Source organism: Quercus robur, chromosome 5 (genome assembly GCF_932294415.1).
Source record: "Quercus robur chromosome 5, dhQueRobu3.1, whole genome shotgun sequence".
Classification (NCBI taxonomy): domain Eukaryota; kingdom Viridiplantae; phylum Streptophyta; class Magnoliopsida; order Fagales; family Fagaceae; genus Quercus; species Quercus robur.
In genome coordinates this window covers 7,689,557-7,714,063 of record NC_065538.1, presented here as the reverse complement: position 1 = coordinate 7,714,063, position 24,507 = coordinate 7,689,557, and the positions used below count along the sequence as shown (strand labels likewise).

Here is a 24,507-nt window from a genome sequence, read left to right as displayed (position 1 = left end):
AATAAAGTCTTCCCCTTGTAGACTTTTGACACATGAGAGTACTTCCTATTTTTATCTTTTAACCCTTATTTTATTTTATTTTATTGAGGCTTGAAATTAATACCATTTATTAGTTTAATATATTACGTTGTTTATGGGTTATGAAGCCAAAAAGATGTTAAAAATACTAAAAGCCAATTTAACAACCAACGCACAAAAATACTTACTATATTAAAATTTTTTACACTCAACTAACAGCTCACTATAGCTTAATTTTATAACAAAATGATACATTTATATTTGTCTCACGCGTGCCTCCTTTATTTTCTGTCAGTTTTGCTTCTCTCTCTTTCCCTCATGGGTTTGGGTCAACTGCAAATGGATCTTATTAATTTTCAATTTTTTCCTTATAACTTATTGAGACTTCCGTATACGTGAAATTGATCTCTGAGGGTAACATCTATTTGCTCTCAGTAACCCAAAAAAACAAAAACAAAAAACAAAAAATCACGAGCAGATTATATTTATTAGTGTTGACAACCGATGGAGGTTTGACAACTTTTAAATTTAACCATATTTTACATGTATTATGAGAGAATTGATGGATTTCTTTCCATGTTTTGGGCTTTCCATAAAAAATTAAAAAAAAAAAAAAAAAAAAAAAAAAAAAGAAGAAGAAGAAGAAGGGGAGAGAATTGATAGATTGTTTTCCTGCTTCAGATGAGGTTTACTCATATATGTTAGACAGAGAGAAGTTAATGGGGTTGATAGCCGACCCTTGAAAAAAAAAATTGTAGCTCTTTATTCAATTTCACTTCAGATATTATGGGCCCGTTTGTTATTGTTGATTAAATAACAATTTTCAGTGTTTAAACAATATTACAAGTATTTTCATATGCTTTTTCATCCTAACGTATTTTCCAAAAATACAAACAATGTTACCAAAAATTTCTTACCAAACAGGCCCTATATATTTTAGTGACCACTTGAAACAAAATTTAAAGTTAGTTGGAAGGGTGGCTTGATGCATTTGGAGGATTTAGGCTAAAACTAAATTGAGGTATTTTATATATTTAAATATGACTTAAAAAAAATTAAATGTTACTCAAATTCTATTATCTTGTTTTAGATGCAAAATTACTAATTAGCCATGTGTGTGTATATTTTGTTGAGAAAGCTTATAGAAACAAAAAAATTTGACATACTTTTCACACTAGTTGGTGTAACAGCTTAATAGTAATAAGTAAGAATGTGATATTAGTGGTGGGCACCTAGATGAGAACTAGTAAAAGTTTGTTAACTCAACTATTTTGTGAAATTTTTTGTATATTGCTTTTTTTTTTTTTAAAAGTGCTACATTCACAACATTTTCCCAACAAATCTAAGGTATTAAGTTATTACTAGTTTTGATTTGAACTCACCATTGAAATTAACTTTTTTTCCCCCACTAATAACAGCCAGTAAAAATTACCTGACATTTAAAATTGCAAAATATGTTATGGATGTAGCATTTTTCTTTTTCTTTATTTTTATTTTCTTGTTTTCTATTTGATAAAAAATATTATTTTATTTATTGACTAATGTTTGGATTTAATTAATACTACTATAATATAAGAAATAACTCTATTGGTTAGAATTTGGAGGCTTCAGGGGAATGACTCATTCACCTATAGAGTATAGAGCTGGCCCTACTAGCTGGTAACAAGAAAACACAACATATGTGATTGTCGTCATCGGAAGCAAATAAACAATTCATCTATTCTTTCTCATATTCGTTGGCAATGTAATTATATATAATCCACAACTTTTGTTTTGCTACGTACCAGGAAATTCAGTAGAAATTTCATTAATGTCTGCTTTGTCAATTTGCTTGAACGATAAAAGAAATGTCCTAAGCAATAGATAATAATATTGATCGGTGAACTACATTCATCTATATATATATATATATATATGCGTGTGCGCGCGCTTCTATTTTGGAATGTCAGATACAATCATACAATACGAAACCTAACAATCCCCCTTTGCCCACAGAGAGAATGGAAATAAGGCATGAAGAAGATGCTATAATAGAGCTCTACAACGTATCCATGAGTGGATGTACAACCACATTATCTAGGTTGATCCATAAAGAGCCAAACATCCTTAACAGAATTTCCCTCACTTCTATGAGTGAAACTCCATTACACATATCTACTTTAGTTGGTCACCTTGATTTCAGTAGAGCTCTTCTACTGCTAAAACCCCAACTTGCTATCGAGTTGGACTCCCATAAACGTTGCCCCCTTCACATGGCTTCTGCTGAGGGCCACATTGAGATTGTCCAAATATTATTACGTGCAAACAACAATGCATGCTTAATTCGTGATCAAGATGAGAGAATTCCTCTCCACTATGCAGTCATGAGGGGACGAATTGATGTTGTGAGGGAGTTGATCACTGCGCAGCCTGACTCATCTCAAATTGTGCTTGATGGGGGTGAGACTGTTTTGCATGTATGTGTTAAATACAACCAAATAGAGGCTCTTAAATTGCTGGTGGAATCTTTGAGTGACGAAGGGGATTTTCTCAATTCCAAAGACCATGATGGTGGCAATACTATATTGCATTTAGCTGTGATGCTAAAGCAAACCAAGGTAGGTTTTTTTCCTTTGCATCTACTTATATATAATTTCTCAAAAAAAAAAAAAAAAAAAAAAAGTTCAAAACTAATATGCTATAAGTTTTTGCAGATAGTTAAATACTTGCTTTCAGTGTCTAAAGTGAAAGATGGAGCGTATTCATTGAACCAGATGGGTTTTACAACCTTAGAAGTCTTAGATTACTGTACAGAAGACTTGAAAGGTGTCACCATTCGAAAAATTTTATTAGATGCTGGGATTGAAAGAGCAAGGAACCAAACAAATCTTCAACCACCATTAGCAGTTGTTATTGGTCACCATGAACCAGCAAAACCAGTGCAGCCAAGCAAGAATTGGAGGTTGAAATGGATAGAATACTTGAGCTACCAGGGTGATTGGTTAGGAGAGATGCGTGGTGCATTAATGGTGGTGGCTACTGTTATCACAACTATAACTTTCCAACCTGTACCTAATCCCCCAGGTGGAGTTTCGCAAACAAATGAAACCATAAGTATTGAGAGTAATGGAAAGAGATACAATATTACATGTCCAGACGGAACCTCGGTCTTAGCCTGTTATTCTGATCAGTACTTATACTCATTTTTCTTGATTTGCAATCTTTCACTGCATCTTTGTGTGTGACCTTTTTGCTTATTAGTGGATTTTCTCACAGGAATAAGCTTTGCATGGGGCTCTTGACATTTTCCATGTGTATCACTCTCACTTTCCTACCTTTTGCCTATATATATGCATTAATCCTGCTGATACCTGACCAACCTTCTTTTTATGATAATTATAGATCTGAGCCAATGTTCATCCTACCAAATTGTGTTCAGTTAAGTTTGATGGCTGTGGTTGGTATTGTTCTTCTGATTCACACAATGCGCTTTCTCACCTGGATGGTTGTCAAGATATGAAAGTTCACCTTATACATGCAAAGACGCTAATAATTAAGTTGGACAATTAGGATTGGACCGACTTGAATATAATATCGGAGACTGCAATTTCTATTACTAGTTGAAATTTAATCGTCTTTTGGGTTTTAAGTGACGTTGCAATTTATTTAGTGTTCAACTTGCTATCAATAACAATAACAGATTGGTATCACAATTTATTGACTACTTTCCAAGTCCTAATTAAAGGTCTTTTCGTTTTTTTTCAATCTTTTGTTCTTCTTGTTGGAATAAAAGTTCAAACCAAGGTTGTCAATACCGTACCGGAGGCCGTACCGGTTTGGCCACCGGTACGGTATATTTCGGATACCGGTCAATACCGGTGTACCGTTTCGGGTTTACCGCTATTTTATATATTTAATATACATATATATATATATATATATATATATACACACGCATACACACATACATACACAAAATCTCTATTTACCATAAAACAATACCTCAAAAATTCATGTTTATCATAAAACATTACTTCAATTAAGAACAAATAATTCATTGTTTGAAACTTTAACATCAACTAAAAAAAAACACATACATAAAATTGTTCATTACACACAAAGAAAACAAATAAACACAAATTACATAGGATTGTTCATTACACATAAAGAAAACAAATAAACACAAATTACACAATATCTACTCCCATCCTTCAAAAGGATTTACATCAGGACCATAATACACATGAGTATTAGCATCTGTCAACACAACATCATTTTCACCATCTTCCTCATCAAGAACAACAACATCATCATCATCATCATCATTATCATCTTCTAAAGTCATTGTTGCTAATGGTTCTTCAATGCTATCCCAATTCACATCTTCCTCACTTAGTAACAAAAATTCAGATTCCTCAGCTACCCAATCCTCCATTAAATCAATATTATCAAGGCTTATAGGATCCAAGTAATCCTTTGTCCTTCTAATGTTCCTACCAAAATCAATATCATACATTGGTGACATTTTCTAATCATTCAAAATAAAAATTGAATATATTTAAAAACATACCTTTCTCGTAACAACAAATTATACCGAACATACACCAAGTCATTCAAACGTTTATGCTCAAGCCTATTTCTCCTCTTGGAATGGACAAACTCAAATGTGCTCCAAGCTCTTTCACAACCGGTTGCACTACAACACTGACTTAGCACTCGAATTGCAAACTTTTGTAATTCCGGAGTGTCATTTCCAAATTGCTCCCACCAAGCAACTTCCAAAAATAAAAGAAATTATTAATTTAGTACAAAGCAAATAACAAACTTTCAAATGAAATGTGTATATATATATGTATAGATACATATAGCATACCTGGACTTAGTTTTTCACGTTGGCGGATTGCCATAGGCATTCCAAAGTCACCTAAAGACTTTTTGTATGATTCAATTTGAGAACTAAGAATATCTTGCTCATCAGGATCAGAAACCAGCCTTGTAATGGTACTAAGTAGGCCTTTTGTAACATCTTTTTGCTTCTTAAATGATGGCCTAAAGAAGATTCCAGGGTTAAGATAACAACCTGCTGCATGCAATGGACTATGGAGTTGTTTATCCCATCTAGCATCAATGACACTAGTAAATGGTATATATGCAGAAATTTTATTCTTCAACCTTGCTTTTATATTCTCCTTTGCTTTATCCATTGCCTCATACAAGTATCCCATTGATGGTTTTTCATCCCCATCTACAAGACGTAGTACTCTAACCAAAGGCTCACTAATCTTCACTATTTGTTGACATTGTAACCAAAACTCTCTATCTTCCAAAACAATTGCAGCCACCTCCTTTCCCATGACATCCCTAGCATATCGAGATTCGACCCATTGATCACAAGTAAACATTTGCCTAAGTTCTTTCTTGAACTTAGTCAAACATTGAAGACTTAAAAACTCAGTTGCAAACCTTGTGATGGCTGGACGAATCAAATCCCTACCATTAGTGAAGTCGCTTCTCATCAAAGCTAAAATCTTGCCATGGTTGTATATGAATTTGGTAATCTTTTGAGCCTTTTGAATGGTTTCATAAATGATAGGAAAATATCTTTTATCAGAAAAATTTTCCAACATTAAATCAATGCAATGGGCTGCACAAGGAGACCAATAGAATGTCCCATATTTCTGCATTAGCTTCTTTCCTGCAGACTTGTAAGAAGCATCATTATCTGTAATGAACTGCACAACGTTCTCAGGCCCAACTTCTTGAACAACTTTATCAAACAACTTAAACAATGTATCTGCATCCTTTGTTAGGCCTGACACATCAAGGGATTTAAGAAACATGGTACCTCTAGGACAATACACTAAAAAATTAATGATTGGAGCTCTCTTTTAATTTGTCCACCCATCTGACATAATTGAACACCCATAAACTTTCCAATCATTTTTCACATCTAAGAGATAATCATTCATTTCACCCACATGTTTTTGTAATAAAGGCCCCCTCAAGTCATGATAAGAAGGTCCCTTAAAACCAGGCCCAATAGCTGCTACACTATCTAAAGCTTCTTGATAATACACAGAGTGAGCGGCATTGAAAGGTATATTAGCATGGTACCACCATCTTGTAAAATTCATTCTTGCCTTCTCAACCATTTGCTTTGAGGCCAAAGAAGACCTTATGGATGGTTGAGAACCAGGTTTTGTTCTTGGAGCAAAATAGGATTTAATGTTTAACTTTTCTCCAACTTTTTCTTTCCCCTTAGTGTTATAATTACTAACTGATGAATGACTCTTTGAACCCCCTCTCTCATTATCATTATTACCTTCATCATGATGATGATCATCCTCCTCCTCCTCCTCTACATCATAGGGATTTGCAATTTCTCTATTTATTCTTCTTTTTTTCTGTTTATTTTTCTTTAAATCTTCAATCAATTGTTTCATTTGCCATTTTACATCTTCAGATACTTTTTTGCATGCTTCAACATCACCCGGAATCCCAGCTAAATGATACTTGAGCCTAGTAATTCCTCCCCCCCTTATCATTTTACAACAAAAAGTACACTGGGTGTTATTTCTTGCATCCGGCACAGCACGGCCATAAGCCCATGCTGGATCCTCGGACCTTACAACCGGGCCAGATGCTACACTTGACTGATTTTCAGTCATAATTTACACTGCATATATACCATCAATTATTTGTTAATAACTCTAGTTACCTTTTTATTAATAGTCATACTAAGTTGTAAATTACTAACCCAATATTTGAAGCTAACCAAAATCAAGAATGAAACAACAATATATATCAATTCAGGAACACAGAACCAACACAATTCAGGAACACAGAACCAAAATCAATTCAGGAACACAGAACCAATTCAGGAACACAGAACACAATTCAGGAACACAGAACCAACACAATTCAGGAACACAGAACCAAAATCAATTCAGGAACACAGAACACAATTCAGGAACATAGAACCAACACAATTCAGGAACACAGAACCAAAATCAAGTTTTTATTTATCATATTCCACATGAAGTATAATTCCACACATAAAAAAATTAAGACAAAACGTTACCTGAGAGTGGCCGAGAGAGTGAGAGACGGAGCAGCGGCGGCGAGTGAGAGACAGAGCAGCGGCGACTGAGAAACAGAGCAGCGGCGACTGAGAAACAGAGAGCGGAGCTGCCGAGTGTGAGAGAAAGATTGGCCTTAAACTACTACGGCAGAGAGAACAGAGCAGCTGAGAGAGAGCGTGAGAGAGAGAAAGAAAGAAAGAGGGCTGTGGCTCGCCGACTGAGAAACGGAGAGCGGAGCTGCCGAGTGTGAGAGAAAGACTGGCCTTAAACGGAGAGCGGGCTGTGGCTCGCCGGCAGAGAGAACGGAGCAGCTGAGAGAGAGCGTGAGAGAGAGAACGGAGTAGCTGAGAGAGAGATGTAAGAGAGCGTGCGAGAGAGAATGGAGCAGCTGAGAGAGAGCGTGAGAGAGAGAAAGAAAGAAAGTCAGAATTAGGAAATTAGGGTTTTAGAATTAGGATTTAATCAAATTACAATTTTTCCCTTGATAAAGTCAGAATTAACAAAAACAGCTTTTTAAACATTTCGGTCCGGTATTCAAATACCGGCCGGTACGGCCGGTATTGGCCGGTACGGCCGGTACGAGGCCGGTACGGCCGGTATGTTTACCGGTACGAAACATATAGGTTAAACGTACCGGATCACCGGCCGGTACGGTATATTCCGGCCGTACCGGCCGGTACGGTACGGTATTTACATCACTGGTTCAAACTATGACCATATGTATTTGGTTGTACTTTTCAAATATTATATGTAACAGTGTAGAGTTATTAGTTCGTAAAATTTCTCATTTAACAAAGGTTGGTGATGGAGAGTGCAAGGGATTCAATCACTTTAGATTGGACCTGTAAGAGTATTTAAATCAACCTAAACGCCATTTTAGCCAAATTTTGTCTAAAAAGCTATTTTAATGAACTTATTTGTAGGTACTTCTATATCAGACTCAATATTTATTTATCCATTTTATTAAAATATTATTTTTCTTTCTCCTCACACTCCTCCATCCTTAATTCTCCTAAACCAGCCACTATCACACTCCTCCACACTAAAATCACCATGGCCTACCCCAGTCACCATGACACTCCTTTGTACTAAAAAATCAATCATTGCCGCTCAACAAACACACAGAAAAATTGTTATTGGACAAGAAAAATTGTTATTTAAAATTCTATGTTTTTAATAAAGACTAGAAATGATGTATGGGATTTGGCCGGACTAGAATGGATTTTCATATTGTTATTGGATCCTCTACATATTCTTTCCATTTTGTATGACGTTTGCAGTCAAATTCCCTCATAAATATTGAGATTATCAAATTTAAATATGGTAATGATTTTGATCCTAAGCTCTAATTCAAATTTTAAGCAAATCTACCAATTGTGTACATGATTAGCAAATTACCAATAGTAGGCATAGACAAACAACAAAATCAGCACAATCACAGCCAATTAAATACACGATACCAATTTCAGCATGGTTCAAACTCAGCCTCGATCAAGACGATGTTCACTGGGAAGTGGGAAGCTCCAGTTTCCCCTAGGTAGGACCTACGTCTCCAAATGTAAAATAAAAAATATCTTTTAAAAAAAAAAAAATAGAGAAGGCTTCTATGAAATAGACTTACTAATCTATTCCTAGAAAATAGATTACACATGGTATAAGAGTACCATGAGGAAACAATTATGCACTAATTATTTATATAAACTTATCTATTTTTAGGAAATATATCTAGAATACATTTTGATTTAATAAGCTACGCGCATGACATAAAAATATTATGAAGCATAAAAATGATGCACTAATCATTTAATATAAATGTTGTACAATTTTTTAAAAATATAGGGAGATCCTTAGTTAAATTATATATATATATATATATATATATATATATCTATATATATATATATATATAGAGGGAGGAAGAATTTCAAAACCCTAATGTCCATGGCCCACCTATCGCCACTCTTCAGGCACCTGTCATCACCACATGAAATGATGAAACACATTTTAACTGATACACATGGGACTTCAATCATTCATTCTTATCTCTTTGTAAAGAAATGAAATAAATTTGAGGACACTTTTCCATGTTGTTTCCATGGTAAATGGACCCTTTCGAATTTGTAATACTTCCTTATCTCATGTCTGAGTTAAAAGTCTCTATCCAGCCAAGACATAAGCCATGCTATGAATTTTTTAAAAACAAAAGGGGAGGGGCCTTGAAAGGAACAAATTTTCTGTGAACATAAGCGAATAATTATCAACTTTATTTTTATATTTGGAGAAATAGGTAGGACCTATATATGCTTGAGGCCCACCATGGAAGAAAGTGTAAAAATAAAGTTGATAATATGACACTGACATGTCCTGCACAAAGAAAATAGATTTCTCGTTACCTAACATCCATTATATTCTCCATTTCACTTGAGAATGGGATGATCCTTTTTGAACGAAGATTGTGTTGTGCATTTGTCTTTTTCGTTAGTTGGTTCTGGTGCTACTAAAGGTATAAGCATCATCCAATAGATACCAGGGAAAGTGCATCCATGTTTTCTATTATTTACCTACTCCTTTCATCAATCACTCAATCATACACCTTCTCCGGCCTCTTTCATGTTATTCTATTGTTTTTGGCAATTCCAAATCGTTATAAAATGCAAAGTTGACATTTTGTAGGTGAAACATTTTAGTAATTAGAATCTTAATGGAAAAGTATTTATTATGAATATTGTGATTTGTTATAATTAAAATCAATCAGACTTATAGGAGTTTATACACTAGACCATTATTTTAAATTCCCTAATATTTTGATCTTCAAAATTTTTTAATATGCAAATAGTTTATGAAATGTACTTATTAGATGTATTTGGTTAAATTGAATATTTAGTTTTAACTTTTGTATTATTGTTTGAAAATTTTTCTTATATTTTACAAGGCATGTTTTAATTTTGCCTTTATACCTTAAATTGTTTTGCTTACGTGATAGATGGAATTCATGTCTCATCTTAAATTCAATGTCATCAAATTAACAATGATTATATGAATTTTGTTGGTTATATTAGTATTTTTTATTCATGGTAAGTATAGTTGTAACTTAAAAATAAAATAAAAACCTTTAAAAGGTTATACATAAGTCAAATAAGTTAAATAGACTCTCCAAAATAAACGCAAGCCGCTAAAGTGTGATGAAGGTTTACAAAATGAATTAGCGTTGTATTGAAGAAACTTAGGATTCAAATCCTTATTCTCCTGTTGTAACTATTAAATTATCAAAAAAAAAAAAAAAAAAAAAAAAAAAAAAAAAAAAAACCTATTCAAGGAAAAGATTTACCTGTTGTTTTTCAAAGTTCTCTTATTTTGAAAATATCCAACACATTTGTTCTTTTGGATGAGCATGGTGTAAAGCTAAGCATTTTTCTAAAGTGCTAAGTTAAATGTTAATAAAAAATAGACAAAATTTAGCTATAAAATTAGTTATAAAATTTAGCTATAAAATTAATATCCAACACCTTACCCAATATCTTTTTGTTGGAGAAGAATTTTGACAAATCCATCATTAGATGACATCTTTTTCTTCTATTATCCATGTTTTCAAAATTTCTAGAAAATTACAGACCAATAGCTATATCAACGATAAATGTTTTAAATTGCAAGTTTTTGTAATTTAAAATTATGCATAAAAAATAAACTTGTAGATCATATAGTAAATAATATTCAATTAACACAAAATTTGACGCGTATATTAAAAGCATAAAAATCATGAAAATCATTGGTTAGATTTCCAAAATATTAGTAATGTTTATTTTATTGAGTTATATTGTAGTTTTAGGCTAACCCATTTTGTAGTTAAACTTTATCCATAAAAAATTTGAAAACCAATGATTAAATATATATATATACATATAAGGAAATGAAGCAAGTTTATTCCATGATTCAACATATAATATATTTTTCATATATAACAGACTATGTTAGCATTCACATAACTCAATTGTTTTTTTTTTTTTTCTCCATCTAGTTAGTTTGTAAATTTTGAACTATTTTTAACATCATCATATTGATCATAATTAATATTTTTAAGGATAAGTTTAACTACAAAATTGATTGCAGCCTAAGGCTACAACCTTACACAAAAGAAATAAAATTATTACATAATTTAAAATTTTAACTGTCGAATTGCATGTTCTTTACACTCTTAATATATATATCAAATTTTGTATCAATCAGATATTATTTACTATATGATCTATAGGCTTATATTTTAAGCAAAATTTTAAATTACAAAAACTCGCAATTTAAACAATTTATTGATCTTCAATTTTGAGAAATTTTGCAAGCGTGGAGTATATAAGAAGAAGATATAATTCAATGGTAGATTTGTCAAAATTAACTTTTAATAAAGAGATATTGAGTAAGGTTATAGTTTAAGACTAGAACTAATTTTACAGCTAAACTTTGTCTTATTTTTAATATATTTTAAAAAATTTAGGTTAAAAATTTAGAAATTACATAATTAAAGTATACTAATAGACCTAAAAAATTAATATGAAACATATAATTGCTTTGAAAATATTTAAAAATAAATAAAAGTCATTGTACATGATTATTTATTTTAATGTAATACAATTTAAAAATATATAGAGGAAGACTCTTAGTTAAAAACTAAGGTCCATGGCCCCTTGATCTCCCAACCCTAGGGTCCTTGTCTTCCTCACATGAGAATTTTTTAAATTGGTATACGTAGGACCTCAATCATTCATCCTTATCTCTTGGTAAAAAAATAGAACAAAATAGAGAATGTTTTTCCATGTTGTTTCCATGGTAGATGAATGAATAATACTTTCTCATCTCACATCCAAATCAATGGTCTATATTCGACTGAGACATAATGAGCATGACTTTTTGCACAAATTTAATGACAAGAAATGAAAATAAAATGCCTTCACAATTACAATTTTTTTCAAATTCTCTCTCTCTCTCTCTCTCTCTCTCTCTCAAGAAGGCTTTAAATTTATACAAAATTTCCCTATATATATATAATCATTTTATCTCTAACCTTTTTGAAAAATCAAGATTTCAATTTCCTTCTATTTATTTTTTGAAAATACTTTCAAATTTTTTCAAAATTTTAAAATATGGTTTTTTTAATACAAAATTATGAGTTAATACTAATGATGGTATGCCACAAACACTTAGGTTATGTTTGATAACAGTTTTTGTTTTCTATTTTCAAAAACTTGTTTTTGGGAATATAAAGAAAAAACAATTCTCTTGTATTTTTGAAATCAAAAACATGTTTGATTAGTTGAAATTAAAAAGATAGTTTTTTGAAGAAAAAAAAACTAAAATATGTTGTTACTAGGATTGAACTCTAATGCTAACTCATTAAATGAGACAGATTCATTAAATTAAATACGTTTTTTCATTGATTTTTAAAAATTAGAAACTGAAAAAAATATTTTACATGTTTTCAGTTTCTTTCACAAATCGAGTTTTAAGAATAATTTTTGTTTTCTATCTATTTTAAGTTGCCAAACAAGTTTTTAGTCTCAAAGATAGAAAACTGTTTTTGAAAACAGAAAATAAGGGAAAAAATAGTTACCAAATTATCCTTACTAGGACTTTTATTGATTGATCGGGACTTTTATTGATTGATCGGAACTATAGCCTTTCATGCTTTTGCTTGGAAAATTTGCAGAATGAAAAGGTAATGCCCTTAGTGCCTTAGTGGGCCTATAAAGATTAACCTGAATTTCAACACAACCTAATATGTCTTCGACCTGAATTATTAATTTAATGCTCATATGAAAGTAGATGTTTTATTTTATTAAAAAAATCAAATAAAATACAGTTGTATCTTTAAAAAAAGAAAAAGAAAAAGAAAAAAAAGAAGCTTTAAAAAAGAAAAACTATGCATAAACAAATAACATAAATAATTAAATAAAAAGCCAAACTAATCGAGAACAATATCTTCTAACTATAATTTTCTTTTGCAGGCCAGAGATTGAGCCTAAAGCCTCTTCCCAATTTTACTTGGGATATATTATTTTGTTAACCACTTGAAACAAAAGTTCAAGTTAGGTTGCAACAAGAAATTAAAAATGGCCCCCAAGACCATGCAATAACTATAATATAATCACGTAAAATAATACTGATGATATTTCGAACTGGCCTGTGAGTGTGTATGATTGAGCATGAAATTTCTGATTCGTCCAACACCTACAGTACCGATTGTCACTCTCAACTTTTTTCCTGTCATAGTGGATTGGTATGTGGACCGCATGCATCTATTTATATGCTAACTTTCGGAATCACAAATTAACCACACACACATAGAGAGCAAGAGCAAGAGACAGAGAGAGAAAGAGTGAGAGAATGGAAGTAAGGCGCGAAGAAGATGATATAATAGAACTTTACAATGCATCAATGAGTGGGTCTACAACCACATTGTATAGGTTGATCCATAACGACCCACACTTGCTTAGTAAAATTTCACTGACTTCTTTCAGTGAAACTCCATTACACATATCAGCTTTAGTTGGGCAGCTTGATTTCAGTAAAGCTCTTTTACTTCAAAAACCCCAGCTCGCTGTCGAGTTGGACTCTCACAAACGATGCCCCCTCCACTTGGCTTCTGCCGAGGGCCATATAGACATCGTTCGAGCACTATTACATGCAAATAGCAATGCATGCTTAATTCGTGATCAAGATGGGAGAATTCCTCTCCACTACGCAGCCATAAGAGGGCGGGTTGAGGTTGTGAAGGAGTTAATTATTACACGGCCTGATTCAACACAAGTTATGCTTGATGGGGGAGAGACTGTTTTACACTTATGTGTCAAACACAACCAATTGGAGGCTTTGAAACTGTTGGTAAAATCTTTGAGTGATGAAGGGGACTTTCTCAATTCAAAAGACCATGATGGTGGCAACACCATCTTGCATTTAGCTGTGATGCTAAAGCAAGTTGTGGTATGTTTTCGTTTATTTCTTGCATATGTTTGAGTAGATATTTTTTTTCACTGCATATCTGAGTAGATTGTTCCTTATGAATCTTATTTCTTTCTAGATTACTAATGGTGTTAGAATATTCATGTTGCTAGTTAACTGGTCGAATTTCATTCAATAAAGACAACGTCGAGGTGTAACATTATTTGATGCAACCCAACTATTTTTTTAAGTTTTCAGTTTAGTGTCTTACATGATGTGCCAAGTCAAGGTGTTAAGTAACTAAAGTTCTCTCTTTCAAATTTAAGATCCCGACAAATAATAAGAATACAAAATGATCTCCTTAAAAACGTGGGATAATGTCAATAGACACTAGACTTTCTTGTTAGGGAAAAAATATGTTAACAAAGTCTAGTTTTTATAGTCTAATTACACTGTGGTATATTTCATAACATCACTATTTTTCACCAACGATATCTTAGTATATATATATAGTGAGTTTATACGATATTGGGAAAAAATCTATTTTTTGGGGGGTATCATTTTAGTTGTGCTTCTCATAAAAAAATTGGTCAAAATTATAATGCTATAAGTTTTTGCTGACAGTAAATTAAAATTCTTGCCTTCAATATCTAAAGTGAAAGAAAAAGCAGATGTCTTGAATCATATGGGTTTTGCAGCCTTAGAAGTATTAGATCACTATCCAAAATAATTCAAAAGCTTCACCATTCAAAACATTTTAATGGATGCCGGTGTTGAGAGAGCAAAGAACCAAAGTATTCTTCCACCACCATCAGCAATCACGATTGGTCACCATGAATTAGCAACACCAACACAGTCAAGTTAGACTAGGTTGACCAAATAATTAAAAGACTTAAAAAGTACTTGAGATATAAAGGTGATTGGTTTGAAGAGACACATGGTTCGTTAATGGTGGTGGCTACTGTGGTCACAACTATCACTTAGCAACCTTTTTTCTGGGATTGAAAAGTGATAGTTGCTATTAAGAGTGAAGTTCATATTTGACTTTTTTTTTGGGTGTCGGCTAGATTCTAAAATCGCACGATGACTTTTGAGTCAGAAATTAACCTACAAATGCTGCATCCGGTCTAATATCCATTTCTTGTTAATAAGGGATAGATTTTATGTCTATCAGCCTATGTAGCATCGATCTTTTTGGCTAATGCCTCTAAATATAAATTAATTATGAAAACTAAAACGCTTTAGGTTTTTGCAGACAATAAAATACTTGCTTTTGGTGCCTAAAGTGAAAGAAGCAGTGGATTTCCTGAACAACATGGGTTTTACAGCCTTGGAAATGTTGGAGAACTGTCCAAAAGATTTCAAAAGTTTCACCATTCGAAACATTTTAATGGATGCTGGTGCTAGTATTAAAAGAGTGAATAATCCCTCACCACCGTTGGCAATTGCTGTTGGTCACAGTGAATCAGTGGAACTAGAACAGTCAAGCAAGAAAGGGAGGAAGAATTGGTTAGAGTACTTGAAATACAAGGGTGATTGGGTCGAAGAAAATCATGGTTCAATAATGGTGGTGTCTACTGTGATTACAACTATCACTTTCCAACAGACAATCAGCCCGCCAGGAGGTCTTTGGCAAGAAAATGTAATTGATACTATGCAAGGTTTTAGATGCAGCTCAAACACACCATGTCTAGCTGGAAAGGCTGTGTTAGCCGATGCTGTTGATTACCGGAGCTACTTGAATTTCATGATTTGCAACACACTCTCTTTCGTTGCATCACTCGGTGTCACCTTCTTGCTCATCAGTGGATTCCCAATCAAGCACAGAGTTTGTATGTGCCTCTTGACAATTTCTCTATGTTCGACTCTCACATTTCTGGCCGCTACCTATTTAATCGCATTCTACATGGTGACCCCAGATTTCCTGATGTATGATTCGCCCAAGCATACATCTTTCATGGACGTTTGTATTCTGGGTAGTGTGATTATTGTGGTTTCTATGGTTCTTCTGGTTCACTCAATTCGCTTTCTCGCTTGGCTGGTAAGAGTGATAAAAAATCCGAAAAAAGGCTCTGGACCATCGCGTATCTAAGATTGGGAGTGCAATTTGTTAGCAGTTGGAACTTTTAATTTTCTTTCAATGAAAATAGACATGCATGGCAGGTTGTGTGGACTTTTCAATGAGCAACAATCCCAGATAATGTTTATAATAATAATGTATTGGCTACTCTTCAAGTTATTTCTTCATTTTCATTTCTTTTACTATTTCTTTCCTTTGTGCATCATTTTGGAGTGAAAATGCCAGCTATCATCATACGTATTTGGTTGTAGTCAGTTGAGAACAATTTCAAATCTTAAGAGTCCTTTTAAGAGATTTAAGTATTTAACCCTTGGACAAACTCTTACTCAAGGTATTGAGGTCTAAATTTTCAAATACTTTTCTTTTTAAAATATGCGTCAATGGTCAAGGGTTGCCCATAATTTAATCTTGCTTTAAAACTACTTTTTTTTTTTTTTTTTTAAAGAAACAAACACACACACAAGGGAGAGGGAAAGAGGTTCTCATACAAAGACACACCACAACTTTATTCAAAAGCCATGGTAACTTTTAAGGGAAGGTGAAGCAAATTATATTACACACAATACATTCTCTTAAACAATGTAGGACAATTACCCAAGAGTCGACCAGAAGCTCTAATTCGTGTAAGCCTAACCCTATCGACCCTTTTTTTTCCCTTAAATATCAAACCATTTCAATTCGACTTTTGGTCTCTACACAAGCCCAAAATGTTTACTCCAATCCAACTCTACAAAATTGTTCTACCAACGTCAAAAGGCCAAATTTTATGACAAACAAATAAGCCCCAAATCACAATGGTTCGAGAACAGAAAACCCAATAACAATTTTTTGGGTTTTAGTCTATGAAAGAACCCGCACGAGAGCCTAGCAGAGGATAGCCTTTAAAGCTTTTTTTTTTTTTTAAAGTAAACAGTAATACTTATTAAAACATACACGAAAATAGTAATATTAGTGTTTTAATCCGAGTTTATAATGTATTACATAACCAGAGTACAACTACAAAATGACCTAACCAGATTTGTAGTTGTAGACTGGGGTTATAATCATCTCAATAAAACTTCTATGCTTTTCATAGTTTAGGTGACATCTACATAAATCTAAACAACGGAATTGATAGGCTAAAATTTCTCCTTGATTTCTGTTAAGAATTCTTCTTGGAACTTTATTGCCACAATTTTGAGGGAAAAATGCTAAACACTCATTAAACTTTGGCTAGTGACAGTTACAACTTATTTTAGCCACTGTAACTAAGCTTAACAGGTGCCAAATTCCTACTTCTGTTTAATCTACAGTTAAATGGACTAACATCCTGCACTCCTCCTACTCACATGAGTGTCACATTTAGAAAAAATTTTCCAAATTCCAATTGCAACCATTTTACTGTCTTAGACAGAGAGAGAGAGAGAGAGGATTAAATCAACAATTTTCTTTCTCAAACAATATCACCGGAGTTTTTGGTATTGTTGTACAACAGCCACTGCTAGTTGAAAGAACTAGACGAACAAGACAAGAAGGAAGGTCTAGTTAAAAAACAAAACCCTTTCGTCTTCCATCCAATTAGCCAAAGCAACATTATTTCAATGAACCAACAATGTCAATAAGCCAACTAAAAGCGACAAACATGTGCATTTGACTTTCACTTGTTCATTTACCAAAAAAAAAAAAAAAGACTTCACTTGTTCCTCCCATGAAGAAGTGTGAATAATATATGTAGTTAATTAGTTTATTGCATGGTTTTAAAAACCAGACCGAACCGATCAGTTCAACCAAGAACTGAACTTTAATCTAGTCCGGTTATTATTTAGAACCGGAAATGAAAGAAAACCGAAAAAATAGTACAAACCGCCGGTTCAACTGGCATAGCCGGAAACAGGTGTGGTTAAACCGGTTTTAGCACTTCTTCATAAATGAATGTTCAAAATGTGTGTAAAATACTCTTGAACGTTTAGACCCCTAAATTACAAATTACCAATTCAAGCTTATCAACAAACAACGTACGTGAGGAAAATGTAAATAAGCTAAAACAGAATTGATAACATAATCTAAACCAAATAAAATCAGAACCACAGTAGAAATTAAATAGCAAAGATTAAGGGAAGAGAGATGCAAACACAAAGACAACACAGCGATGTATTATCGAAGAGGAAACCGAAGTCCTCGGCTTAAAACCTTTCTGCCGCCCTCCAAGCCTAATCTATCCAGTGTACCTAAGCCATCCAAGCTCCTACTCCAACGAGGTTACATCGAACCTTTGTTTTCTCTAGCTTACCGGATTCCTCTATAACTCATAGCATCAACCAATATCAATTGGTCCCTTCCTAACTGCTTCCCAAGCACCAAAAAGCCTTCTCACATATATGGGTATGGTGAAAAAAGGGTTTGGCTAATGAACTTCTCAAGGATGTAACAATGGAAAGGGTGAGAGTTGAAGAATTTGAAGAGTCACTATGTAAAGATTGTGGATGAGTCAATCTTTTTTTTCTTTAGGGTTTTTCTCTCAAAATTATCTCTGAAAGTTCTCTATATTTAGTGGGTATATAGGGTATTTATACTGGAGTGAGAAAGGAATGCGAAGAGTCAGTTTTTCCAAAACAGAGTGGACAGGTGACTTGGCCTCGCGACTTGACTAAGTTGCGAGTCCAAGTCGCGAGTTAACTGAATGGCCAGTTTGGACCTTTTGTCCTATAGTGCTACAGCTAGCATGATGGTTCAATTTCTCTGCATGCTTCACTCGTGTGCATCATCTGACAACTTGCCAGCCACGAGATCTAGTCGTGAGTTCTTGCTTCAATGCACATTCTTGAGCATTTTTTCACACTCTCTCACACACTACCTTTACATGATTCTCACCTAAATACAAGGTTTCTAAGTGCTGAATCACAAGCAAATTGGCACAGAATAAAACCAACAAAATGGTTGATTAAATTCAACCTTAAAATCTCCCCATTTGGCTATTCTGTGACAAAACCCTAAAACAAACTCTAGACTTAACATGTGAGTTGGGAACAGTTGAACAAAACTCTTTCACACCTAACTCTAGAATCTGTGAAGCTCTTGAACCATAAGAATAGGTATCTCTTGAAAACACAATAACACAATATGATCATTGTATGCAGAAAACTTGTAATGCATATGGAGCAAGCACAATGCGATCATTAAATAATAAACCATGGCTTGACCAAAAACGAACAATCACTATAAATAGTGATCACAATGCTCATTCACACACAGAATGAACATCCAGACATGCAAATAATACTTTGCATTAAGCTTATTAACTTAATGCAAAGTATTATTTGCATGTCTAACACTCAATTGATACATAAATACTAGGTAAATGCATTAAGGATAAAAATCCAACAAGGGCACAAGAGTGATGTACTTAAGGAAAATGCATAACATTTAGCAACAAGTACAAAGCTACAAAGCATGGGTACAAATCCCAAAGTACATATAAACTGAATATAACCTTATAATCATTAAACCATAATAACACAAGTTTTAAAACTTAATCACATAAACCAACCATGATTTTAAAAACCAAGAAATTAACCAAAGTGTTTAACAAAGTATGTAGCAAACACATAATTAAAACATTGTCCAAAACATAATACCAACTCCACCAAATAACATCAAAACACATAAATAATAAAAAGCATGAAGTAAATGCTTGCTCCCCCTCAAAATGTGCTCCCCCTCAAGAGCTGCCCTTCCAAAAATCTCCCCCTTTTTGATTGGAATGGCCAAAGGGTGACTGTTGGGTGGTAAAGGTATCAAATTTTGGTGAAAGTGAGATCATCTAATCTTGAAGTGCAGCCAGCTTGTCAGATTGCTCATTCTGGACATCTCTGAGCCCATCAATCCTCTCAAGGATGATCTGGAATGCATCTAAAGGTACAACTGATGAGGATAAAGCTCTGCTCCTCTTGCTATGGCCTCTTAAGCTTGAGGGTTGTCCTGCAGCCTCTATTTCAGTCTCCATTGGTCCACCTTCTTCTTGGTCACCTTCCTCTTCATCATCTGGGAGACGAACTCTTATCCTTGTAATGGTTAGAGCGTTGATGGCTAAGGGTGTAGGTATAAGGTTGATATCTTGAGGGATTTCCACACTTTTCAATCTAAAAAGCCTCATAAGAAGGCTGGGAAAGATCAGCTTGGCCCCAGAGGTTGTTTTAGTCTCATTAACAATGGTGTAGAAGATATGAGCACTGATGTCTATGTAGGTGTTCTTCTTGAGTTCCATAAGGAAGATGGCTCTAGCATTGTTGATGGTGGTCAGCTTCCTTACTGGGTACAAATTGAACATCATGATGGTTGTTAGACACCTCATGTCAGCTGGGAAGGCAGTAGTGTTGAGGCATTTCCCTTCTCTAACTCCACCAATATGAGATTGGATAGTTTCAATGGATAGCATCCTGTCCTTGTAATGGGTGAAGTCATGATCATCCAAACCTTCAAACCTGAGCACCTCATCTATGTCATCCACTTCTATGGTGAACTCATGTCCTTGAATCCAACAATTTATCTCATGCTCTCTTAATTTAGCATTAGCATAAAACTCCCTAATCAGAGGCTCACACACTCCAAGCAAGTCACTCAACAACTTATCCTAACCTCTGCCCTGAAAACAACTTGGAATGAAAGTGTCCTTCAAATCCATCAAGTCTGCAAATCTTTCTTGAATGATGGTTGCCTTTATGTAGAACTGAGTGTATCTCTCAAAGTGTTGAAGAAACCTGAACTTGGTATTGTCCATCTTCAGCCTCTTGTCACCCTTCTTGGCAGTAGCTTTCTTTTTTGTAGGAGAAGGAGCCATCAAAAAAAAAAACCCCAAAAACAAAGCACAATAGATGGAAACTCAAAACATTAGTAACATTTTAGTGGCATAGAGAAAGACATAGCATTATACCAAACATTCAGTTCATGCACAGATCAAGATCAACATGTCATGAAATAACCCAAATCAGAAGAACACAGTGCATTTTAACACCAATTTTAAAACATAACACAGTGATAGTGAGTACAGAAACTCAACAAGAATCACCTAGGGTACACAGCAAAAAACATAATCCAATCATGCAATAAATAAACATGGTGACCCAACCATATTTACCATCAGAGTGTATCATAAGAAAATCCCAAAAAATATACATATGGCAATAAGACATATCACAATGGGTATGACATGCTTAAAACATTACAGATCAGTAAACATACTTAATACTAAAATTCATTCATGATAACACTAAAATGTAGCATCTTAAAAGCATAATCAACAAAACCCATTCATTCAAACTCAACAAAAATAACCAAACGCATGTCCAAAACCCCAAGTAACACAATACTCAATAAAAACTCAAATCAAGAAAACCAAGGCAAAGAACATGAAATATATAGTGAGAATAAGAAAACCCTTTTTCTTGAAGATTGAAGTTCAAATGATGAACAAATGGAGGTTTTTTGAGAGTGACTCGATGAGTTTGAGAGAGGTAAAAAGGGGGAAGACAATGAATAGTCACAAAAGTTCGAGGGAAAACTCAAAAAGGTTTTAAAAAACTGACCGATTTGCGCAAAATACGCGATTTTCGCGATTGAGTCAAGTCGCGTTCAAGTCGCCAGGGCAAGTCGCTAGAACACTTAAAACAAAAATTTTGAAAAATTTTTCTAAGTGTTTTTCGCGACTGGAAGTTCCACCCGCAAGAGAGTCATGAGTTGAGCCACGAAACTTTCAGTATGACTCTCGCGACTGGACCTCCACTCGCGTACAAGTCGCCACATTAAATCGCGAGAAACCTAAAAACCCTGATTTTGAAAAATTTTCTAAGTATTTTTCGCGACTAGGACATTGACCTGCCAATGAATCACGAAAACCTACTATATGAGCTCGCGACTAGAGGCATGCGATTGGACTAACCCACGACCAAGTTGCCAAAATAGGGCAACAAGGTTTTTGAAAATTTTGACAATTTTGTAAAATCAAAATGCTTTCCAAAAACAACTAAAATACTCAAAAATCTTTTTGTTATTGATCAACAAAAATTAAGTATGTGAAACACATTTAATCAAGTACAATCACACAAATGAATATGACATTCATTGAACATAGATGTAGGGTCTCAATTTATAGTCCAAGCCCAAAACAAATGGGATGTTGGCCCAATGAGCCCAGTACAATAAATTTGTAGAGAGTGAGTTGAAGAACTAGGCCCTAATAAATTGAACAACGGATAAGTTTAATTTAAACGACTGTCAAATACAAATAAGAGATTTGATCTTAATATATTTTCAGTCCGAGAAGGTTCTCCTTGTATAAATTAATTACAAATGGATACAAAGATAATTTAGATTGCTACAGTCTTTTCTCTCTATTTTTTCCGATCTCCTTTCCATGAAGAGTCTTTTGCATTATATGTCCTCCTTTGGACCATCTTCATCCTACACTTGTTAATCATCCGAACCCTTACTTGAGTACCTATCCCATCAGACACCCTCTCTGGTTTTCTGTGAGTCGTGGTACCCAAGGTAGCACTGTTCAGAGGTCTTCTCCACATAAATGCGGCCAGAAAAGTAGCTATAATGCATTTAATGCGGTGGTGGCAACTTTCCCTTAGATATTTTTAGGTTTCCTTCCTTCTCGTATGTTCATGAAGCATGTCCCTATCATTGGAGCTTCTTGGAGGATCACTCTAATTGGTAGAGTACAAACTTTGAACTATATTCTTCATATCCGAGAAGGAGTTCCTCCTCAAACAACCTTTCATTTGTTCCCTACTTATGAGACTTTAATTGGGAACATCTAAAGACTATTTGCTCTTCTTCGGACCTATCAATATCCTCAGACAAAACCCAAGGCCCAATATACGATCTTGGGCCCTTACCCCTACAATAGCCCCTCAAAATTTCGGTTTTTCCCTCCCACTAGAGAAGAAAAAGTGGGGTTTTGATTTTTAAGAGATAAGATTAGCTAATTTTTTTATTCAGATGTGCGAGAATGCGGTTTTACGCACCTCATAATTGTCACTAACACTTCTTAGCCAACGAGGCGTTATTAATTACTCCAGGTGGCTTTATGTACCCCGCATCCAACGGTAAGGCGCCAATCCAACGACTGACGTTTTTCTTAGAATTTTAAGCAGGAGTATTCTCACTTATTTTCTCCCTCTATATAAAGCCTAAAGGGAACCCATTTTCCTCTTTTCTTCAAAAATCTTCAAGTGCTCTAGAGAATTCCAATGCCCCGTCTCACAAAACGCTCTAAACTCTTGAGTCTCCATAGCTATTTCTTGTAAGAAGTCTTCGAAAATCTTTCTAAAAGTTTCAGAGATTAGCATACGTGTTCCCGTTAGTCTTTATTGCTTTATATTCTCCTTTTTCTTCTCAACCTTCCTTCTCGACCTTTCTTTTTTAGAAGCCTTTCCTTACGTCATTTTTGTTTACTTAGGTGGGTAGGTTCAAGTACTTAGTAGATTCACTGGCCGGTATGAAGGGTTTTAAGGCTAAATACCATATCCCACAAGGGGTGGTTTTAGATTATTATCCCCCGGACTGAGTACTTACTGACAAAGATGTGGGTCAAGTCGTCATTCCCATGATTGGGCTGTGTAGACACTCTCAACGAACAGTTGGGCTTAGGGCTCACGTGGCACGATGTGGTTCACATGTACGAGTGCCACAAGCTCGCTGGTATGGGATACTACCTCAAGTCTCGGTCTGAGGTCGTTAAGCTGATATCCTGTCTCATTAAGTCTAATAAGGGCATGAAGGATGACTACCTAATTGTCTCAGAGGAGTGGAACGACAGTCTTCATTGCCTAACTCGGGCAAGAGATCTAGGTGGGGTACCTCTAGGATCAGTCCCTTTGGAAAGGGATTTAGCTTTTTTAACTTTATTCCTTTTCACTTTTGACACTTCATCTTCTCTTGGTGATAATTTTTATCGGCTGGACCATGATTCCCTTCTCAGATGTTTTTGCAGATAAAAACCACGTTGCTCCGAGGATTAGTTTGACCAACGTTCAAGCTCTCAACTACCTTCTGAGGGCGAAGATTTTTGTGAGTAAAGACGGACAACTGCGAGCCGCTCATCTAATTTTGGACTATGAGACGTCGTCTCGCATCTTCTAGAACTTAGGCCAAGCAATAATGGCTGGAAGTTCAAGATTGGCTTGGATTGACGTCGCCAAGCCAGGATTTTTGGCTCGGAGGGATCTTCCCCTAGTTATGTTGCCACCCCAATATGCTCCTCAGCAAGTAGCTGCTCTAAGAGAGGAGTCGGCCTCATCTCGCCATTATTTAGATGCCGAGATCGACCAATTCCATTTTGGAGAAAAGGAAGGGGTTCTAGAAAGGTCTGTAGAGCTCTCGAATTAGAAGACCGAGTCTGATAGGTTTTCTACCGTCCATCATCCTAGATTAATAGTC

General features: G+C 34.6%; 3 protein-coding genes across 3 annotated transcripts; 2 read left to right on the top strand and 1 right to left on the bottom strand.

The window, feature by feature from the left end:
• Positions 1-2,018: 2,018 nt before the first annotated feature.
• Positions 2,019-3,242, top strand: LOC126727744 (ankyrin repeat-containing protein BDA1-like). Its single transcript, XM_050433663.1, has 2 exons — positions 2,019-2,615; positions 2,712-3,242. Exons 1-2 carry the CDS (start codon positions 2,019-2,021, stop codon positions 3,240-3,242), a joined length of 1,128 nt encoding a protein of 375 aa, XP_050289620.1.
• A 953-nt stretch (positions 3,243-4,195) lies between these two features.
• Positions 4,196-5,837, bottom strand: LOC126727743 (uncharacterized). The gene is made up of 3 exons (XM_050433662.1): positions 4,871-5,837; positions 4,568-4,772; positions 4,196-4,490 (listed from the first exon to the last, which is right to left on the bottom strand). Exons 1-3 carry the CDS (start codon positions 5,835-5,837, stop codon positions 4,196-4,198), a joined length of 1,467 nt encoding a protein of 488 aa, XP_050289619.1.
• A 7,550-nt stretch (positions 5,838-13,387) lies between these two features.
• On the top strand, positions 13,388-16,245 carry LOC126724997 (ankyrin repeat-containing protein ITN1-like). The gene is made up of 2 exons (XM_050429467.1): positions 13,388-14,048; positions 15,262-16,245. Exons 1-2 carry the CDS (start codon positions 13,452-13,454, stop codon positions 16,096-16,098), a joined length of 1,434 nt encoding a protein of 477 aa, XP_050285424.1. The 5' UTR covers positions 13,388-13,451; the 3' UTR covers positions 16,099-16,245.
• The last annotated feature ends 8,262 nt before the right edge of the window (positions 16,246-24,507 follow it).

Coding starts and splice junctions, on each gene's coding strand:
- LOC126724997 (XM_050429467.1), top strand. CDS start 13,452: ATGGAAGTAAGGCGCGAAGAAGATGATATAATAGAACTTTACAATGCA. Junction 14,049..15,261: donor TGATGCTAAAGCAAGTTGTG/GTATGTTTTCGT, acceptor AGGTTTTTGCAG/ACAATAAAATACTTGCTTTT.
- LOC126727744 (XM_050433663.1), top strand. CDS start 2,019: ATGGAAATAAGGCATGAAGAAGATGCTATAATAGAGCTCTACAACGTA. Junction 2,616..2,711: donor TGATGCTAAAGCAAACCAAG/GTAGGTTTTTTT, acceptor AAGTTTTTGCAG/ATAGTTAAATACTTGCTTTC.
- LOC126727743 (XM_050433662.1), bottom strand. CDS start 5,837: ATGTTTCTTAAATCCCTTGATGTGTCAGGCCTAACAAAGGATGCAGAT. Junction 4,773..4,870: donor ACGTGAAAAACTAAGTCCAG/GTATGCTATATG, acceptor TATTTTTGGAAG/TTGCTTGGTGGGAGCAATTT. Junction 4,491..4,567: donor AATTTGTTGTTACGAGAAAG/GTATGTTTTTAA, acceptor TGATTTTGGTAG/GAACATTAGAAGGACAAAGG.